Source organism: Clarias gariepinus, chromosome 6 (genome assembly GCF_024256425.1).
Source record: "Clarias gariepinus isolate MV-2021 ecotype Netherlands chromosome 6, CGAR_prim_01v2, whole genome shotgun sequence".
NCBI classification, from domain to species: domain Eukaryota; kingdom Metazoa; phylum Chordata; class Actinopteri; order Siluriformes; family Clariidae; genus Clarias; species Clarias gariepinus.
This window is the reverse complement of record NC_071105.1, coordinates 37,074,392-37,095,638: the sequence shown is the minus strand read 5'-3', so window position 1 is coordinate 37,095,638 and position 21,247 is coordinate 37,074,392. Positions and strand designations below refer to the sequence as shown.

At 38.9% G+C, this 21,247-nt stretch overlaps 2 protein-coding genes across 6 annotated transcripts in view; one reads left to right on the top strand and one right to left on the bottom strand.

Moving 5' to 3' along the window:
• The window catches only part of gulp1b (GULP PTB domain containing engulfment adaptor 1b), a 32,803-nt gene extending 14,476 nt beyond the window's left edge, over positions 1-18,327 (top strand). For 2 of the 5 annotated variants that reach the window (XM_053498259.1, XM_053498258.1), the window contains 10 exons: positions 5,658-5,728; positions 11,271-11,332; positions 13,283-13,354; positions 14,589-14,687; positions 14,808-14,945; positions 15,068-15,184; positions 15,397-15,483; positions 16,003-16,138; positions 16,342-16,436; positions 17,754-18,327. In XM_053498259.1, the coding sequence (XP_053354234.1) occupies positions 5,701-5,728; positions 11,271-11,332; positions 13,283-13,354; positions 14,589-14,687; positions 14,808-14,945; positions 15,068-15,184; positions 15,397-15,483; positions 16,003-16,138; positions 16,342-16,436; positions 17,754-17,825 (906 nt within the window). In that variant the 5' untranslated portion in view covers positions 5,658-5,700 and the 3' untranslated portion in view covers positions 17,826-18,327. Of the gene's footprint in view, positions 1-5,657; positions 5,729-11,089; positions 11,333-13,282; positions 13,355-14,588; positions 14,688-14,807; positions 14,946-15,067; positions 15,185-15,396; positions 15,484-15,623; positions 15,885-16,002; positions 16,139-16,341; positions 16,437-17,753 lie in introns of those variants that run through there. The other 3 variants (XM_053498257.1, XM_053498261.1, XM_053498260.1) reach the window with 3 other exon arrangements.
• A 101-nt stretch (positions 18,328-18,428) lies between these two features.
• col5a2b (collagen, type V, alpha 2b) overlaps positions 18,429-21,247 on the bottom strand; it is a 29,709-nt gene continuing 26,890 nt past the window's right edge. The window contains exons 53-54 of the mRNA XM_053498256.1: positions 19,503-19,745; positions 18,429-19,276 (exon numbers count right to left, since the gene is read on the bottom strand). Coding sequence (XP_053354231.1) covers positions 19,130-19,276; positions 19,503-19,745 — 390 coding nt within the window. The 3' untranslated portion in view covers positions 18,429-19,129. The remainder of the gene's footprint in view (positions 19,277-19,502; positions 19,746-21,247) is intronic.

Below are 21,247 nucleotides of genomic sequence, written 5' to 3'. Positions count from 1 at the left end.
ATGTCGAGCAGCCATAAAGTAAAGATGTGTCTCAGTCTGAGCTCAAATTTCAGATTTCAACCTGTCCATCATGCCGCTCGCTGTCCAAGTTTACCCAAGTCCACACGATCATGCAGTATGGGACATGGATCCATGTTGAAAACTGCGTAGGGAGAAGATACAAAGTATATCAGAACAACGGCTCCTTAACCGTGGGGCGGTGATGGAATCAGACAGGTTGTTGATTATTGGTTACATTGCATGCGTACCTCCAATCTGATCACTTTTAACCTTATACATTTTTTTTTTTTTTATCGTCTGCAGTCTGAACAAGGCCAAAAAAAGGGAGGGAGGGAAATTTACTATAATGTCTACATTTAACCGCGCACTAAACTACAAAATCAAACGCTCTAACAGATACTTAATCCACAGCTAAATCCCACCCTGCTGTTTTTTTTTACATTCTCAGGAGGATTATGAAGCAGCCGAAAGCATGGTTGCAAACCAAATCACTATACGTAGTGCAGTTTCTTTTCCTTCTTTTTTTTCGTACATTAATCCAATTTATGATGAGATCAGATTCTGACTGTTGTACAGAGATTCTCACACGTTTCAGTGAATTTAAATACACTTACGAAAAAGAGTCTTGAGTTTGATCAAACGTTTTCTTTCCAAATCTTTGATCTTGAGGCCCTGTTAAAAGATCTGAAAGACAGGCACGCTTGAGCTTTACACTGACTTTGTTTCGTTCTGGGGGTCGTATTTCTCTCAGGAAGCTCGTACGTTTCCTTTTTATCGAACAAACAAGGCTTTCAAAGCCGCCTGTCTCTGATAGAGCCGAGCCGACAGAGGCCCCGTCGTCCTGCTGCTTTTCATTCCTTTATATTCATCTCCCTTTATAGGTGAAAAGCCAAATGCTGTACATTTGTTTGGGATGTGGTTAAGCAGCTGGCAACTGTTCCACCTCCACTTGGATAAAATAAATAAAAAATAAAAAATGGAAAGCTTTACACACACACACTCAGAAATTAATGGCTGACAGTAAAATATGGGCATATTTAAGTGACTCAGGCGGGCGCAGCATTCCACCAGGGCAGAGGTCTTATCATGCAGAAACAGGCGCAGAGATTAGAGGGAAATTATTCAAATGGATTTAAGCCCTAAACGGGGCGCTCGGAGTCAGCACTTAAGATTTATGAACCTGTTTTATTATTCAGGAGAGCTTTGTCTTGGGGAAAGAAGGAGACAAAAAGGAAGCGCCCGCGAGAGACGCTCCGACGCTCGGAGGCCACTCGGCACGCGTTGGCTGATTCACCTGAGTTTAAAAAACGACTTCATTCTCCACCGAGTCTCACGAGCTGGGAATGAATCACTTCATTACTGTACACCTCTACAGTACCTGTCATTCGTCACCGTTTACTCACCGTAACAGCACTGAGCGGTGTGTGTGTGTGTTTAAGATATTAGTGTTGCACTTCATTATTGCCATGCTTATTCTTCTATTAAATACAAGGCTACAGGAATCTTTTGTCTTGTAGGAACATCTGGACTCATCACAGAGATTATAGACGAGGGAGTCCCCAACAATTTATTAACAATAGTCTAATAATTAAATAGCAATTGATTAACTATATTAGTAAATGAATAATTTTATTTGTATTTATAATTAAAATGTAAAAAAAATATTTTATATTTTTTATAATTCACATTTTTACACTTTTATATCTTCATACATTTTACGATTTACACTTTTATTTTCTGAATCAAATTTCTATGCAATAAATGCAAAAGAACTAACAAACAAACTAACAAACAAATATCTATCCAATTTGATTAAATATCTGATAAAAGGAAGAAGGAAAGCTAAATGTTGGCGATAAGGTAAAAATATTTGCTATGCATCACGACATTTAGGTTTGCTCAAAAATTAGGTGATACGGTGGCGTAGCGGTTAGCACTGTCGCCTTGCACGTCCAGGGTCTGAGTTCGATTCTCACCTCCGGGTCTGTGTGCATGGTGTTTGTGCATGATGTTCTCCCTGTGCCTGGTGGGTTTCCTCCTGCTACTCCGGTTTCCTCCCACAGTCCAAAGACATGCAGATTGCCTGTAGTGTGTGTATGTGTGTGCCCTGCGATGGATTGGCACCCTTCTAGTTTGTGCCCTAAGTCGCCTGGCATTGGCTCCAGGCCCCCTGCAACCCTGTATACAGGATAAAGCGGTATAGATGATGACGACAGTAACAACAAACTTAAGTTTTAAAATGTATATTTTTATACTATATATATATATATATATATATATATATGTACGTAATATGTTCTGCTTGGACAGAACATATTACATAATGGACATTCATAATCCATATTTATAAAGAACATTCACAGGGTCTTTAAACAAAATAAGGAAAAAATAAACATTACACCTTTTATTCATTTTCCATTTATGTCAGTTATTGTCCTTAAGCTGGTAAAATTAATAATTTTCATCATTCCAGGGAGAAAGAAAAGCCGGGGAACGATTTGCACAGCCCCTCCTCTGATTCGTCTCCTAGGCACTGTTTTTAAAGCAGGTTCCTTTTCCTGCGTTCTGATTGGCTAAAAAAAATGCTCTTCCAAAAAGAGTTGTGGTTGTGGCACGGTATATCAAATGCATTAAAAGCTACAACAGCACGTTTGAAACAGGAGTGAATTGAGGCATGCTGATTCATTTTGACTTTTCGGAGTTTATTATGACCTTTTTTAAAAAGTAGGATATTACAGTATGTCGTGTTTAACTCTGCTGTATGACGCCAGCCTGACATTTGATATTTTCCAAGAAGTGCACGCCCCCGGGTGTTTTATTGCTCATATGCACGTCTGAGTCCCAGTGTGTTATTCTGGTCCACACTGTGCAGTGTTTGTGACAACCATCCTTTACTGTGTACATTGTATTTATAACTCAACTAGACCGAAGATCATTTTAATGCCAACTCCGGTTCTGGAGTTTCCTGTGCTTCTGGGCAAAACTGCATTTCCTGTATTAAAGCAGAGACATATTCAGCACGCGGTTTTGCTGGATGCTTGCCGTTGCTCTAATCGGTTTTCTTAACTGCCCGTATAATGAGATTACGTGCACAGTGAAGCACGTCATCATCTTACCTCTTTACTCCGAAGAGTCTGCAGTGCTGAAGATTTAATAGCTGGCAGGACGATTGAGATGATGATGATGCTGATGATTGTGTGTGTGTGTGTGTGTGTGTAATTTATCCTCACTCCATAAACTACCTAGACCTGTTTCTGTAGGGGTTTTAAATTTTTCTGTAAAAAAGGGACAATAAATGTAGGTGAGTAGCTTATATAGAAAATATTTAACAAAAAGTGTTTACCTACTGTACATATGCCAGTGTGTGAATATTTGGAGCGCACCACCTGTAGGATTACAGAGGAACTGCAACATTTTACCTTAATTTAAATGCAAGAATTTTTAAACGCAGCATACGAAGTTTAATCCGTTTCGGAGGCGAGCTCTTAAGGCCAAATTTCGTATTGCAAAACACATTTTCACATAGGAAATAATGTAAGTCCAGATAATCCGTTCCAGCCACCCAAAAAATTACCAATATTACCAATTTCTTTTTATATTATATATGTTATATTATATATAATGTATATTTTCCCATATAAAAACAATCAAAACATTAAGAAAAGACATGTAAATGAAGTAACACATAAAATAAATAGACATTAAACTTCACTTAACCTTAATTTATGATCCCTTTTGGCACTGGCTGCTTTAAAAACCAAACTGAAAGCGGCTCCCTTTACTTCTTACCACCATCCTTAAAAACATTCTTGCGACCCATGGTACTACAGTATGTCGTCACTAAATCCTGCACACACAAAAAAAAAAGACACAAAAAAAAAGTGTAAACTCGCTTCACTTGGCATCTCCTTGACGTGAACAAGGTTTGAACGGCTCCCGGACGTCCGCGCAACTTAGCTGGCGCTCGTTTTGGCTCAGTACGTTTGCTCGTTTGCCGAAAATGCTTCGTATGCCGAGGCAAATTTCCTGCCAAATGTTTTATTCCTAAGGCAACAATTCCAGACTTCTCCATGTGAAGTGGTGTGAAGCTGTGAGCTGCGCCAGTGTGTGGCCATGGTACAGTACAGTAAGTCCTGAATGACAGACTAGGTCTCCCCCAGAAGTTCTCTGTAACCTTTCCCTGGACTTCTTTCCCTCCACCAGGACCCTGCGGCTGTCAGTTTTTTAATAAGCTATCCATCAGCGTTGCAGGCGAACCTCCCGGGTGTTTTCTGCAGCTCCAGAGTGAGAGCTTGCGCAGGGGTACGGTATAAGTCATTTTACTTGTCATGCAGGTGGCTCGAGAACATTAACACTCGACTGGGAGAGGGTGTAAGACATTCATTAGCTGTGCGGTTTAACCCCCTCCATGCCCAAACACTTTAAATGGGATAATTTATATAGAGGCTGAGAGTTTGTTGAGGTAAGGTGGCGTTGTGAAGGATAATAGTCATAAAGTTGTGTTTTTAGTGCTTGATAACGTTAAAATGAAAAAAAAAAAAACAATTACAAGTTTTTATAAGTCTTGGCTCTCTTTAAGGTCCTGTATCTTACTGGAATAATTATATTAAGGGTTGGGTTCCGGAGCTAGATCTGCCGCGGTGGCATTAGAACCGAAAACCTCGCTGGTTTAATGCTAATGGTTTTAATGTAGAGCCTGATTAGTGTATAATGTACATTTTTACATTTAGATGAACTGATTTATGATTTAAAACATTTTAAATGATGCATCAAAGCAATAAAACATTCACAACTTGCATGAATATGGATATTGATATTCTTTATTAATAAAGCTGCTGTTGAGTCTGTTGAGATTAGAGAGAAATATTCATGTTCGAAATATTCAAGGGTTCGAAATTCAGCTCGAGTTCATCCGCATTTCACTTTTCATATTTCCGGACGCTCTCAGTTTCCGTCCTGCTCTTTTTAACAACCATGTGATTTTTTTTTTTCTTTTCAATATTTTTTATTTATTTATTTATTTATTTTTTATGTGAAATGACAGCTGATTTAAATGAGATGGACCTCTGCTTCATCTTCACTGCTCCGCTTTTCACCTCCGAATTAAACGACTTTGTCAGGAGTGGGGTTTTTGGACACCCCCTGCACTCCCAATGTAATTAAATGTCCATAGCGTTTGATTTTCACCTTCTCATCGATAACGCTGTCTCTGGCTTGTGTAACATCCTCGGTGAGACACTTAAGCGAAAGAACATTTTAACGGCGTGAAAGCGAAAAGCGATGGGAGGCTTGTTAATAAGTGTTACTCCCCAGTGCCAGACACATCGATTTCTTCTGAATAATTTAGACTTCTGATGTCTTTTTTATTAGCTTGTCACTCTAATTAAACTCGCTGTCGTTTAGTACTTTGTATCTCAGTGATGGACTTTTAATAGGACAGACTTTTAGTTTCAAATCAATAGAATTGACATGCCGTTTTAACTTTTATTTAGCGGGGTTTTTCTAAATTTCATTTTATTTAAAAAAAATAAATAAATTGTACACAATGTTAACATTAAATCACTCGGTGTTTGTCGTTTGTAATATTTTTATTAGAAACTGGATGTTTCTGTAATCAGGATGTACTATTCCTCACGCTTTTTTCCTCCGTTGCTCAGGTGGTTTCTGTCCAGACGAGTGGAGCGTCTGTCTCTCATCACGATGAACGCAGTCTTCAGCAGGAGGAAAGGTACGAGACGTGACGGCGCTGCTCCGTCAGCTGTCTATAGTAAACATTTTGAATGATAACTCAGTTGCCGTTGTTAATCTCTCAGTTTTAGTGCTTCGGCAGCCGTCAGCATGTGTTGACAGAGTTGCTGTGTGGCTGTTAAAAGAAGGAACTGATGACCAGGCTGACTACAGGCCAGATTTATTTAAAGGCCCCAATGAAAAACGAACAAAAAAAAGAACTATTTTTGTAATCACACATTCTACAGGGATAATAGTGATTAATCATTAATCTATTAATTGTTGTTTAGAATTAAACCGGCTAAAATGCATGAACTGATAATGTTTGTTTTGCATAATATTACACTATGACTCATATACTGTATTAAACCTGTACACCACAAGAGGGCGCACTTTCAGTTGAGGCTAAATGCAGTGCTGAACGTCGCATATTTAGCCGCCTTGTTTTGTGCAGTATTTTCGACAGCCGTATTGTTTTTTTTGTTTGTTTGTTTGTTTTAATCATTTTTAATTTGTTGTCTCACAAAACTAGCTTGTTGGGGTTTTGATCATAGAAAATTTTTTTTAAGTTTAACTATAAAAAAAAATACATTATACATAAATGCATTTATTTTTAATGATTAATTGATTATTGAAAAATGTGCATGAAATCAAAGCCTGATTTTGATCCCAAACACATCATAATATATCTCTTTTACAAGATAGTAGTAAGTTCAAGTCAAACTGGGACTGTTGATTGTGCAGAATAGCAGAATGCGAAGAGTGAAAAAAAAAAAAACTTCTTATTTCTCTATATAATCACCTGCTACACTAATGCACTCATCCCAGCGTTTCATTTGTGCTTGGACACCATCAAGGTAAAAGGTTTTCTCAGTTAGGCCGATCCATGATTAGTCTGCCTCCTTCACGTCTGAAACGACTACAATGGGGTCTGAGCCACCTCGACCGGGATCGTCATTCATGGATGTACAGCCTTTTTTAAAACATTCAGATGTTTTACTGCGGCTCAGAGTCTCATCACCGGACTGTGCTTAAAGTCTTCTGTAAATGTTAATTGCCTGTTTTACATCTTCATTCAACAGAAACTTCATCAGAAGTCCCAGTTTGACATAAACACCCCTTGTAGTTGGAGTAATTCATAATTTGCTGGGTTTTTGGTCTCGATCTTCACTATACATGAGTCTTGCTTTCATTTTGTATCAGTCCTGACTAGCGATATGAATGACAGACTATAAATCTGAATCTGTGTTTCGAAACGGTTACATTTTTTCATCATGATTTTATAATTGATTCAGTGTCACTTATGTACAGTATATCGACTAATTTGGCTCAAGCAGCTATATTACGTACAGGATTTGAAGCTAAAACTACTTAAAGTAATTAATAAATATTGTAATGCTGTATAACTTGCTATATAAATGTCAGGTCTCTTACGAACTTAGTTAACGAGTTCTTAAGGCGAAACTTTGTATTGTGAAACGCATTTTCCCATAGGAAATAATGTAAATGCAGATAATCCGTTTCAGCCACCCAAAAATATTACAGGTATTACCAATTTTCAACACTACCATCATAATTTTGCATATAAAAACAATAAAAAAACAGCTGCTTTAAGAACCAAACTGAAAGTAACTCTATTTTCTTCCTCCTAACGTCTTTGCTAACATTCTTCACTAAATCTTGCACAAAATGCAAACTCGCTTCGCTTGGCTTTGCACTGATGCAAACAAATTTTCAACGGCTCCCAGACGTTAGCCGGTATGCCGAAAATGCTTCGTGTGCTGAGGCAAAATTTAAGTTCTTAATACAAAAATTTGTGAGTTGGAGCTTCCGTATGCCGAGGTACCAGTGTCAATTTTTTCCTGCCACTTTTCTGCTCCAGTCCAGTAGGTGGTAGAATTGTACCAATTGCCCATGAACTCAAAAGTTTTTAAGGAATTTCTCGATTTTATACCATTTAACCTTTGTAATCATAAAAGTGTTAATCAACTCCATATGACTCAGACACTGAAAGCGTTATGGCAACAAGTGCTGAGTCTAATTGTACATCAATATCACACACATTCATGGCTCATAGTGATGTACATGTGGAAGATAGTGCTGGAATCTCACTTATCCTACTTGCTGTTGGTGTGATATACCAGTTTCCAGCATTAGAACCTGACTTCCAAGTACATGGGTTATTAATGAAGGAGACCAGACAATTCCTCTGCCCACCCCCCATCCCCCCATCCAGGACCCGCCCTTTGGTCACGGCCTACGCTCAGCAGAGTTTATCTCTAGTCTCCACTCGTATCCCTGGCTTTAAATATTTCATGGATGCCGGAGTGGTTCACCTGCCCGAAGAGATTAGTCATGTGTTTAATTCGAGTGCGTACCTGCTTTACCAGACACCCTGATGCTCTGGGATGTACCTTGGGTTTGCTCATGAAGTATTAAGATTCTCCTAGCTAGTAGAACATTTTGTCTCTCTGATGTAAAAGTGTAGGGAAAAAATAGTCAAGTGGACAAATTTCCGTAAAAAAAAAAATCATAATTGGCTAAATTGCTGAAAATGTATCTACTGTACACTGTCAGAAGTTAATGTTATTATTTGATAAACTAATTGACTCTAACGATGATCAAGGGATGAAGTGCAGGTGAACGAATGTTTATCGTCTCTCTAATGGAGGACGGAGTCTCATAAACGCTGCTGTCCTCACTTCATTTCACAAAGAGCCTGTTTATGGAGTTGAGCAGTCAGTGGGTTACTCATAGACACCGCCTCTCTCTCTCTCTCTCTCTCTCTCTAACTCTTATTCTCTCTCTCTCCCTCTTTCTCTTTCCGTCACGACAGTCATAATCAAGACCTCACAATTTTTTTCCTTTACATTTTGTACATGCTTTCTCTCTCTCTCTGTTTTCTGTCTACCTCTTCCTCTGTATTTTCTGTCACTTTCTCTCTTTTTAAAAATGTTCTCTTTCTCTTTTAATCATTTTCCCTATGTATACTCTTTTTTTTTCACTATTTTTTTCTGGATGTCCTGGTGGCTTTGTGGGTAGCATTGTCGCCTTACACATCCAATGGTTGCATTTGTGCTTGGTGGGTTTCCTCCGGGTACTCCGGTTTCCTCCCACAGTCCAAAGACATGCAAATTAGGCTAATTGGTGTTCCCAAATTAGTGTGTGAATGAGTGTGTGTGCCCTGCGATGGATTGGCACCCCGTCCAGGGTGTACCCTGCCTCATGACCTAAGTCTCCTGGGATAGGATCTGGTGCCCCCGCAAACCCAGGATATAGGATAGAGCGGTATAGATGATGAGTGAGTGAGTTTTTGTGCATGTTCTCTATTCCTCTCTCTCTCTTTTTTTTAATTGAAAAGATGTTAAAACAGTCTCTCTTAAAAATGAAAAAAAACGCACAATATTTTCAGCAAACATTGATACAGTACATAGTTACTTTTTATGTTATAAATTTAACCAATATAAAAAAAATCAAACCATTATTGTGGCACTGTGCTAAAGTTTGGGCACCCTACATAATCAGTACTTACTGTAGTAACACCTCCTCTGGCAGATATCACAGCTTGAAAAGGGTTTTTATAGCTAAAAGTCTTTCAATTTTTGTACTTGGGTTTTTTTCTCATCCTTCCGTGCAAAAGGCTTCTAGTTCTGTAACATTCCTTGGTGGTTGCTTTCACAGCTCTTTTAAGATCTACCCACAAATTTTCAATGGTGTTTAAATCAGGGGACTGTGATGGCCGTGCCAGAACCTCCAGCTTGCTTCTCTTGAGGTTTCCATAGTGGATTTCAAGGTATGTTTAGGATCATTGTCCTTTAGGATCATTGTCCTTTTCAGCTTCAGCTTTTTTACAGATGGTGTGATGTTTGCTTCCAAAATTTGCTGGTATTTAGTGAAATTCTTCCCTCCACCTGTGCAATGTTTCCTGTGCCACTGGCTGCAACACAACTCCAAAGCATGATCGATCCACCCCCATGCTTAATAGTTGGCAAGGTGTTCTTCTCATGAAATGCTTCTCCTTTTTTTTCCCAAACATGCCCATAACTTCATCAGTCCACAGCACTTGTTTCCAAAACGCATCAGGCTTCTGTAGATGTTCTGTTGCATACTTCTAAAGTTGGATTTTATGATGGGGACGCAGGTAAGGTTTTCTTCTGCAGACTCTTCCATGAAGGTCTTGTGGAACAGTGCACCACCACTCCTGAGTCCGCTAAATCTTCCTGCAGGTTTTTGGCAGTCAAATGGGGTTTTGATTTGTTTTTCTGATCAGCATATGAGCAGTTCTCTCCAAATGTTTTCTTGGACTTCCGGGTCTCATCGTCCGAGACTCTGGAAGAATCTGAGACTCTGGAACTCTTAGGGTGCCCAAAATTTTGCACAGTATTGCCATAATATTGTTTTTATTTTTGTTAAATTTTTGGCCAACTATGCGTTTTTTCCATTTCCAGGAGAAACTGTTTTTTACATCTTTTTTTAATTTTTTTTTTACCAAAATCTGTTATCAAAGGGTGCCCAAACTTTTGCATAAGCCTATACATATACAGACTATACACTTTCTATTTTGTATCTCTTTTTCTCGCCTGTTTGTATTTTTCTTTTACTTTTACTCACTCTTTAATCTCTGTCTTTTCTGTCTTTTTTTATTATCTTTACCTGTGTGCGTTTATTTCACTCCCATATTTTTGACTCCCTCTGTATTTTCATGTCTCCCTTCATCTATGTCTCTTTTTCCCCGTATTTTTCTTTCTTTCCCTCTCTCTCTCCCTGTGTGCTGACTCAGGGTTAACTCATGTCAGGTCATGCCACTGAACGACTCTTTTAGCAGTTTCATTCATCACAGCTGATTTAGCTCCGGGACGGGACTAACAGAGAGCGACACAATGCGCGGGGTCTGTTTATCATCTCCAAATCATATGCCATACATTTACTCAACGAGGAACGGGACATGGCCAAGGTTATAAGAGAGACAATACATGCTCAGTGGAAATTATTCTTTAGAAAGACTTCGTAACTCTGCTTCATCACACTGACTAGTTATTGATTAATTTTCTCTTGCACTGTGGGCGAGGGCGGCGTTATCAGAAATGAGAGGAGTGTCTAGGGCTTGATTGACAAAAGGGATGAAAACAGCACCGTGTGCTTTCGTGTGTATTATTGTTCCAACAATGTGACGTCCTCACGTTGTTCGCTTTATTTTGAAACTATGAAGAATAAAACACCAACCAGTAAACTTTTACCTAGACAGAATGATATGTGACACAAAAAAGGGAAAATCTCGTGGTCAAAACCGTAAACCTTTGATTGTGTTCATGAACTCTAACTATATCTGACACCAAGAGAATGTCTGTATAAGCAGTATTTCTTGCAAACGCTAGCAGGTTAAATGATGTTGGTCATGGGTTCAGATTTGCTTGTTTGCTCATTTTTTTTGTTGTTGTAAGTTTTCACTTCCTGTATTAGAAATGTGCCACAAAGTGCATTTACATCCCGAAGCTGCACCATGGACGTTTCAGCTAATGTTCGACTTTTTATCTTCCCTGCAGATAAACCCAGCATGCACAGCCCCGAGGCTCTGGTGAAGCATTACGTAGCCTACAGCGCTAAGGTAAGGTACAGAACCGAACAGATCTCTGCACTTACCTCTCTGCAGAGCCAGTTTTGTGCTGATGAATCTTTTGTAACAGCTACGCTTTAATAAACCGATGAGATTCAATCTGCACTCAGTGGTGCGAGTCTGGCGGAGGCCTTACAGAGAGAGAAAAAATGGATTTTTGTTGGTTTTTTTTTTTTGTTGTTGTGGTTTTATGCCAACAGTGTGAAAAGCTAAGCTTCTGTATATGTAAAGTTTCTCTCAAATAATTTCAGTGTGAATATCTACACGTGTCTGACCTTAGCATGACATAAAATATCTTCTTAACAAAGATGCATAAACCTGTAAAACCGATAAATGACCATAATAATCGTCAGCGCCTTCTGCATCTTTTGTTTAATAGTCAGCTAAATAACTCACTCGCGAAATAACTTCCTATAACACTGCTAGCATATCTGCGCAAATTGCGTCTCAAAAGTATTAACTCTTAGACCTCGAGCAGCACGGATCCATGCCGCAACCGAAATATTGGTCAATGACCGGTATTAAAAAAAAAAACAACTCTGTACAGTATATGGATGTAAAAACAAATGCTTTAAGCGCTAATACCCCTATCTCACCTATGCGGTTTGACTTACTGTAAGATGCGGAGTTAGGCACCGTGAGTCGCCGCGATTGCCCGGCGACGTTTCGCTGACGTTCCACGAAGTTCTGTAAGGGCAAAAAATTTAAACATGTTTAAGATCGAAACATAGAGGTGAATCACGATAAACCGTACTTATGGCGAAACCTAGTAGGTGAGATAGGGGTATAAGGGTTAAAAGATAAATTTGTTCAGTAGGATGGAGCTAGCAGGTTCAGTAGGAATATAAAATAGCTTGGCGTCTTTGATAAAAGCTTTGAAATTAATAGTGCTTTGGAATTTTTTCTTATTTTAGATAAATGCTTAATGGTGGCATAACATTCGAAAAATATCTTCTTTTTTTTCCTGGTAAAACATGTGGCACCCTAAAGCTCAAACACTAGCATTTCTCAATTAGTTAACTCAGACCATCCAGTTTTCAATAAACTCAATGTAGATTTAAAAAAATCAGCCCAATCCTAAGATTTCATAACATTTAAGTTACACTGTTAGCTAGGTAGCTAAATAACCAACTTGGATGCTAGATTTTTTTCGACTAAAATCTGTTAAGCAAACAGTAATCATCATAATTGTATAAATAATTTAATAAAAATGAAGCTGATTGTATGAAAAAAAAAACATTTAGCTATGATTAAGCTAGCAAGCTCAGTGCTGACAACGTGAAGCAGGCTAGCTAGCTAGCTTTGATTACACACTAGGCTACAGTAAAGCCTGTAAATGAGCTAAATAATGATTAGCTTCTTTTAAAATGTATTTTGATGTTTATTAGTCATTTAATAAAAAATTCCTGAATGAACTGATGAACAATTAGCAAGTTTAATATTATAAACACTGCTAGCTCTCTGACTAGATAAGGAGCTAGCTAGCTGTCTAAGAAGAAACGATTTGGAGATAATGTTACTATTTAATATAAAACAACAGTAAGATTTGATGTGTGAAGTTGAAAGATTGTAATACACCTCTGTGAGAGTATTTTACATGCAGCGACAGACGGTCTGATAGGTTTGATATATGTGTGTGTGTGTGTCTTGATATATGGTGGCTGCTTAAATGACGAATGTGGTCGGAATACAAACCACTATAATTCTCAGAGAGGTCCAAAACCCTGAGGTGTTTTATTTTCCCCTTATCCCCTCCCTCTTTCTCACACCGTCAGCCACCTTGACTTTCTAACAAATCCATACACACACACACACACACGTCACTAAATGGGCTTTGCTTTGCTGCTTTTGGCGACATGATAAAGCAAATATTCTAAATTTAGGTTCACAACTTAATTATAATGTTTTTACATTACTCTTTTTTTTCCCTCTTCCTTATAGTTTTTAGGAATCACGGCAGTCGAACAGCCAAAAGGCACAGATGTTGTTCGGGTGGCTGTGAGAAAACTGAAGGTATGTGCAATGAGCATGCGAACAAATCAGACAAAAATTTACACGACTTTTTTAATTTTGAACTTTTTTTTTTTTTTACACGTTTTTTGTTTGTTTGTTTGTTTGTTTGTTTGTTTAATACAGTGATCTTAAGCTTGGCTGTCCTGCTATGCTAAGAAATTCTATCTAAGTGGATGCATAGATAATGTCTAAATGTGGAAATATGAAAAAAAAAGTTTCCAACCAAAAAAGTGTTCATACTTTGAAATGTCCTACAGTTTTAAAAATTAAATTTCATCTTACCCCACGAAGATTTTATTATTTATAAGACATTACAAGCACACAAGTTACCCTGCAAATGTTATTTTAGCTCTGAAATATTTTTTTGCAGTATTTAGCTCTAACTAAAAATTTCACGGTGGTTTACTGGTTAGGAGTGTCGCCCTGCACGTCTAAGGTCTGGGTTCGATTCCCACCTCGGGGTATGTGTGCATGAAGGTTGCATGTTCTCCCTGTGCTTGGTGGGTTACCTCTGATTTTCTCCCACAGTCCAAAGACATGCAGATTAGGCTAATTGGCCCATAGTGTGTAAAAGAGCGTATGTGTGTGTGCCCTGTGATGGATTGGCACCCTCCAGAGTGCGCCCTGCCTCATGCCTCAAAGCGGTATTGATGATGAGTGAGTGAGTGCCCACTGGAATGACCTCCATTAGCATGCAGTCTAATTTAGTTAAATATATTATCAAAATGAGCAAAATATACCTCACTGTGTATATTAACTCAATAGGTAACTCTAGGGTAAAGACTGGAAACTTGACTGAGGTGTACTCCAGCATTTTAAACCATTTTACACTGCAGTTTTGTGACGTGTTTATCTTTAAACACTAATGCTAATTGAATTGAGTTCCCAGACATTGAATGGTTTTTACCCACAATCCTAAGGGACTGCTTAGATTGTTGTTTGGGTACTTTTAATGCATTACAGGCTATATAACCTGTGTAAAAATAAATTACAGTACACAATAATCATGTCAAAGAAAACGACTTGGACTGCTTCCCTTTAAGCCAAGTCACCACCTCTCTGAAGTTTAAGCCAAAAATGTTTGAAGTTGCTTCTCTAGACAGTTTTATGCTTCATGTTGGCACTTTCTGATGAGGTTTTCATGTCGCCCCCTTCTGGCTAGTTATGCCAAACCATTTTCACGCTCAGGTTACTGACTCTGAAGTTTGATGCTTTGCTTTTTTTTTTTTTTCAGTTTCAAAGGCATATCAAAAAGTCGGAGGGTGAGAAAACTCCCAAAGTCGAACTCCAAATCTCCATATATGGGGTCCGAATATTGGATCCGAAGACAAAGGTATCTAATCCATATTTGAGCTCATGGGGTGCATAGTGAAGTCACGTCAAGTCAGATCAAATCCATCAAATGTTATTGATCACAGCAATCTGGCTGATTTAGTCTGTTTCTAACATGCAGGATGTAAAACACAACTGCCAGCTGCACAGGATGTCTTTCTGCGCCGACGACAAAACGGACAAACGGATCTTCGCCTACATCTGCACCGAGGCCGACACCAAGAGGCACCTGTGCTACGTGTTCGACAGCGAGAAATGTGTATGTGCGATGTGTGGGGATCCTGAAAGACTTAAGCAGTGCTCTAAACGAGGCTTCTTATTTATTGATTGATTGATTGATTGATTGATTGACATGCGCTCATGAGGTTGGCTGGTTTTCAGGCAGAAGAGATCACCATCGCCATTGGTCAGGCGTTTGACCTGGCATATAAACTGTTCCTGCAGTCTGGGGGGAAAGACGTGGAGTCCAGAAAACAGATAGGGAACTTACAGAAGAGGGTAGGAACAGAGACGATGGTTTTTTTTTTTACTTTTCCTTAAACCCACAGCTTCAGTCCTGATATAATAATTTTTAGCATTATTTCTTTTGTTTAAAAGCTGATGTTCTGCTCTTTAAATTCAGTCGTTGTTTTTATTCCTTTTTTTTTTTCTTCCTTTTAACTTGGCACAAATGATTAAAATCTAATATTGTTATTATATGTATTTATTAGATTCAGGATTTGGAAATGGAAAATTCCAAGCTTAAAAAACAACTTCAGCATATGGAGGATCAGCTGATCAGCCCACACTCGTCTCCAGTACGTAAGATGATTCGGAGGATTCTGTACAAGACTTATAATTAATAACTATACGCCCTTGTCCTGTGTATTTTAATGACTTTTCTGACAGATTTTCCTTTCTCTCTCTCTCTCTCTCTTTCTCTTTTTCTGTGTCTCAGCTGTCGCTTGTTAACTCCTCACCAAAGGCCTGCATGTTGTCCTCTCCTCTGTCCTGCTCTACTGATGACGTCTTCTCCTTGTCCTCCCTAGAAATTTCCTCTGTCGCACTAACGCCTCTCAGTTCGCCCGATTCCAGCCAATCGCTATCCTTGCTGACCCCGCCTCCCACTAAACCCGCCCACTTTGTACAGACCAATTGCTATATTGTTCCACGACCTCGTGTAAATGTGTTTTCTGTTTGCTAGCGCTAAGTGATATTAATTCTTTAGAGTGTTTATCTTATCCCTTGTCTAATTCCTGGTAATTGTTTTCCTGTAATTGAACAGTTACAAGCGTAATTGTTCAATTGCCTAAACTTCTTTGGATGTGTATCATCAGGCTGGTAGCATCCCGGTGAAAGCCGCCCTGACAGACGTGTTCGACATGGTCCCGTTTACACCTGGGTATTCCAAGTCCAGGATACAGACGTGTAACGGGAATTGGAATTTCCCTTCTCCGCCTCATGTAGCCAGAGGTCAAACATAAGTTATTTTTGTAGTTGCATTTCAATAAAGATCTAAAAGTCTCATTGATCAGTTACTGTTGACCAAGCAAGTGTTATTGCATCTTAAAAAAAAAAGTTGTCTTTCACATTGAAATATGCAAATCCAAGCCATGGAGCATACAGAGAATCTATTCAAAGTGCATCATTATTAGTATTTTCCACCTGTCCTGCAGGTACAGATCTGTTTGGAGCCGCGCCCTTTGACCCTTTCACCTGCGGCCTTGCAGACTACCCTCCAGATATCCAGTCCAAACTGGACGAGATGCAGGTAGAGTTTCATTACTCTCAGCAGAACAAAATAATCCTAATGGTGATGGGAAGTTTGGATCATTTTAGTGACTCGGTTCTTTGATTCTCGTTCATCACAATGAACAGATCTTTTTTTTTTTTTTGAGTTATTTAGTACATTTCGTTCTTTTGATCAAAAATAAAATGAAATGTTACATTCTCAATAAACAGACCCCAACATTTTGGCTATAGTTCCAGTAATGAAAATATGACAATGCAGCTAAGGACATATTATGATAAACAGAATGAGCAGCTCATCTCTCATATCTTCTGGTCTGAATCCTTCATTCTTTTGTCCCATGACTCATAGACGCTATGCAGTGCATTACACAGGAAACAGAATTGAGCGGTTCTTCTCATGAGTCTTCTAGTCCGAGTCGTTCGTTCTTTTGAATCTGTTGCACTGTATAGTGTCGATGGCAGTCACGTGACAAAAGAACGAATGACTCGGACCAGAAGACTCAAAGGTAACCACTCATTTCAGTTTCCTGTGCATAACCTACGGAGGTTTTTAGAAAATTAGAAAATTAACATATCACTCTGTGAGACTATTTGTTCTTCTCACGTTAAAGACCCGTTCAAAAAGAATGAATCGTTCATGAACGACCCATCACTAAATCCTGGGTAATGAGGCGCACGGCAGGAGGGATGTTCATTTCACAGCAATTGTAAGGTTTCAAATTGTGATGTTTAGACAGCTGTAACATTCACAGGTTTCACAATTAGGATAAAATTGGACTTAATTAAAGCAGTTTGTTGTCTGATCAGCTTGTACAAAATCTATCCAATAGAATGCACATGGATAACGTAGTTTTTTTCTTGCAACACAATTTTAAATATTGTTTCTGAATCCCAAAATAAATGGCTTTACTCTCTCTTTCTTTTTCTTACTTCCGCTCTCCTTCATCACTCCTCTCCCATACAGCGGCAAAGATGGTTTGTAAACCGTTTATACGTTTTGCTTTGCTGTGAAGTGTGTGAAGGTTTAGATGTGTGCATGTGCAGAAGTAACCGTGATTGTGCTCCTCGTTAATCATGCTGCATGGATGAGTTCAGATCGAAAAGCTCTGCCGATGCAGAAGCCGAGGCTGTGATTGACAGATGGTGGTCCAGTCGCAGATTGCATGTGCCAAATTAACCCCTTTAAGACCGAACCTTCATGTTACATATGATGGAAGTGACCATCGGATTCAGTTATACAGTTATTATATATACACATATATAATCCCTATTTGTATTTACATGTTTTTCTAAATCATGTCTTCTTTCCTTTTTTCTTTCTTTTTTTTTTTTTTAGGAGGGGTTCAAAATGGGTCTGACTCTAGAGGGCGCCACTTTCTCCCTGGATCAAGTGGACAGTCGTTGCTGAAGTGAAACATCATTTTCCGCTTTTAACGTCTGGGGGCGGGGGGAAGTGTTTCTAATTATACTTTTGAATTATGTTCTGCATTAAGCGATGAAAATGTAACAGACAAGTTGTGAACAAGTTGTACAGATTCGTTCTATTTTTATATATCGTTAAAAAGGGTGTAGAGATTGTACGTCATTTTAATGATTGTTGCTATACCCGAAAATCCCCCTGCACTCAAACACTCGCACACACACACACACACACACACACACACTGACACAGAGTGCCTGTTCCTGCTCAGAAACCATTAAAGACGCAGTAATGTTTGCATTTTCTGAATTGCTCCTTAGACACACAAACCCGTCCTCCATTTCCAGCGTGTGTCCTGCGTTCATGTAAAACGTCTAATATTTGCTTTATGACTATTTAATAATATCACACTCGCTAAGTAAACACTGACTCACTGAACATTACAGCTGTTTACCTTCTTACGCATTAAAATGACATTTCTTCGTAAAAAGATTTGTCTGTATTTCTCTCTATTAAAGCTGCTTTGTTCGTTCTTTTCATTTTAAAAAATAGTTCAGACCTTTTCATGGCTGGAAAAAAAATAAAAATAAATTTCAGCAAGGAAAGACATGCATTTATGTAAACGATTACATCAGAAAACAATGAATACAATCATCCTTATCATTCTTTAATGAAACACTGTAGGGTCATTAATTAATCTTTATCTTAAGGATGGAGTAATTAATCAGGAAAAAAAACTGTCCGGTATGGGCAGAAACACCATCTCTCGAGAGGTAGCGCGTATCAAATGTACACAGACGTCGAAATTTACACGTTCACGTTTCAATTTAACATTGAATGAACTATTTACTCATGGCACCTTTGTAGAAGTGTATAAAACTGTTTTATCATTAAATTAGTTTATAAAAGCACCAACCAAAAATTGGAAACTGGTCCATATAAAATAATAATAATCAAAATAATAATAATAATAAAAAAAAAAACTAAACAGAATGTGTGTGTACTTTTCCATTAAAGTAATGCTTATTTAACTGATATGACATAAAACAGCAGTGCACAGGGCACGTGGGTTATAAATTAAAAAGTCCACACAGTCTGTCATATATTTATACACCCCGAGCTAGTGGAATTCCTCATTAAAAAGATCAAAAGCGGTAGATGGGGATGTAATCGCTCCTGTGGCTCATTCATGCTCATCACTTCTGAACTGTCTTAAGAAATAATAAATACTGCATCGGCGCAGAGCTGAAGTCGTGACGATGAGTGTTGACGTTTAAGAGAAATTATCGTTCTCAGGAGAAGCAGACTGGGCCGACATCGATGCCGAACTCCTGCTCGGCTCCGCCCACGTCCACCGGCGCCATGTCTATGATCGGGAGCTTCGTGGGCTTCTGTGAGCGATACTCGAATACGGTCTTACTCCACTCGCTGCTGGATGTCTGAAAGACGAGATAAAAAAAAAACAGATTGAGGACAAAGTCTGGACAGCTGCATGAGATTAAATAGGTTTTATATTTAAAGTCTGTCGAAATCAAGACATTTCAACGATACACGATCTGAACCATGAATCTGCTGCATCCAGTTGGTGAAAACTGTAAAACTGTCCTAGAAAGATAAGCGTTCGATATGTATTACGTTACATGTGTGAAAGCGTCAGAGGCGTACCGAGCAGCCGTCCTCGATGACGGTGTATTTGAGCCGGTTGTGGCCGTACGCTTTGATGTCTGTCCTGTCGGCGGCCTTTAACACGACAGCTTTCTTCAGGTTGTTGTTCTTGTCGTCCCGGTAAGCGACGCTGTTCCTGCAGTGGTAAGTGATTGTCTGTGACGCCTCTTTCGAGAGCAGGCCCAGGAGGCGCAGCTGCACGGCCACCGTGTTGGGCGAATCCTCTTTATCTCCGTATGTAAACTGAGGAAGTCAAAGAGTGTTAGAATGAGCAAAAGACAAACATTTTTGCCCTTAGAATACTTTTTTTTCCCCCTGGAACTAGCTGTATGGTCTCTGCTGAACACTGGAATGTATTATTGCATAGAAAAAGGATTTTTTACAGTGTACTCGCGTTCTGGGTTCACGGTCTTTGTGCAAAGCAGGAAAACTTATGGTAATGTACTTATTTTTAAGTTATTTTGATTTAAGACAGGCCTGAAAAAAACTATGCTTATACGTAAGTACATATGGTTTTAGATCATTTTAAAAATTCAATTACAAAATTTTGACATTTTTCTGCTTTTTCATTTTTCTTTGGTAGAGTCAGTAGTCTTTGTTTAAAATCATTTTTTTTTAGCATTATTTAAACATAATCGTTTATTTTTTGGGTCTTTATGTTTCATCTGTTTGATTTACTGTTTATTCTGCTTCTGTTTCTTTGGTTGATTATTTTCCATAGTATCCTGGTTGACTGTATTTCTTTCATATACAGTGGGGCAAAAAAGTATTTAGTCAGCCACCAATTGTGCAAGGTTTCCCACTTAAAAAGATGAGAGAGGCCTGTAATAATCATAATTTGAGGTATACCTCAACTATGAGAGAAAAAAACAACAACAACAGAAAATCACATTGTAGGATTTTTAAAGAATTTATTTGCAAATTATGGTAGAAAATAAGTATTTGGTGACCTACAATTAAGCAAGATTTCTGGCTCTCACAGACCTGTAACTTCTTCTTTAAGAGTTTCCTCTGTCCTCCACTCGTTACCTGCATTAATGGCATCTGTTATCAGTGTAAAAGACACCTGTCCACAACCTCAAACAGTCACACTCCAAATTCCACTATGGCCAAGACCAAGGAGCTGTCAAAGGACACCAGAAACAGTTGTAAACCTGTTGTAGAAGAAATCAACTGTGGGAGCAATTATTAGAAAATGGAAGACATACAAGACCACTGATAATCTCCCTCGATCTGGGGCTCCACGCAAGATCTCACCCCGTGGGGTCAAAAAGATCACAAGAACTGTGAGAACTGGGACCAAAGTAACAAAGGCTACCATCAGTAACACACTGCGCCGCCAGGGACTCAAATCCTGCAGTACCAGACGTGTCCCACTACTTAAGCCAGTACATGTCCAGGCCCGTCTGAAGTTTAAAGCATTTGGATGATCCAGAAGAGGATTGGGAGAATATCATATGGTCAGATGAACCCAAAATAGAACTTGGAGGAGAAAGAATGCTGAGTTGCATCCAAAGAACACCATTCCTACTGTGAAGCATGGGGGTGGAAACATCATGCTCTGGGGCTGTTTTTCTGCAAAGGGAACAGGATGACCGATCTGTGTAAAGGAAAGAATGAATGGGGCCGTGTATTGTGAGATTTTGAGTGAAAACCTCCTTCTATCAGTGAGGGCATTGAAGATGAAACATGGCTGGGTCTTTCAGCATGACAATGATCCCAAACACACCACCCGGGCAACGAAT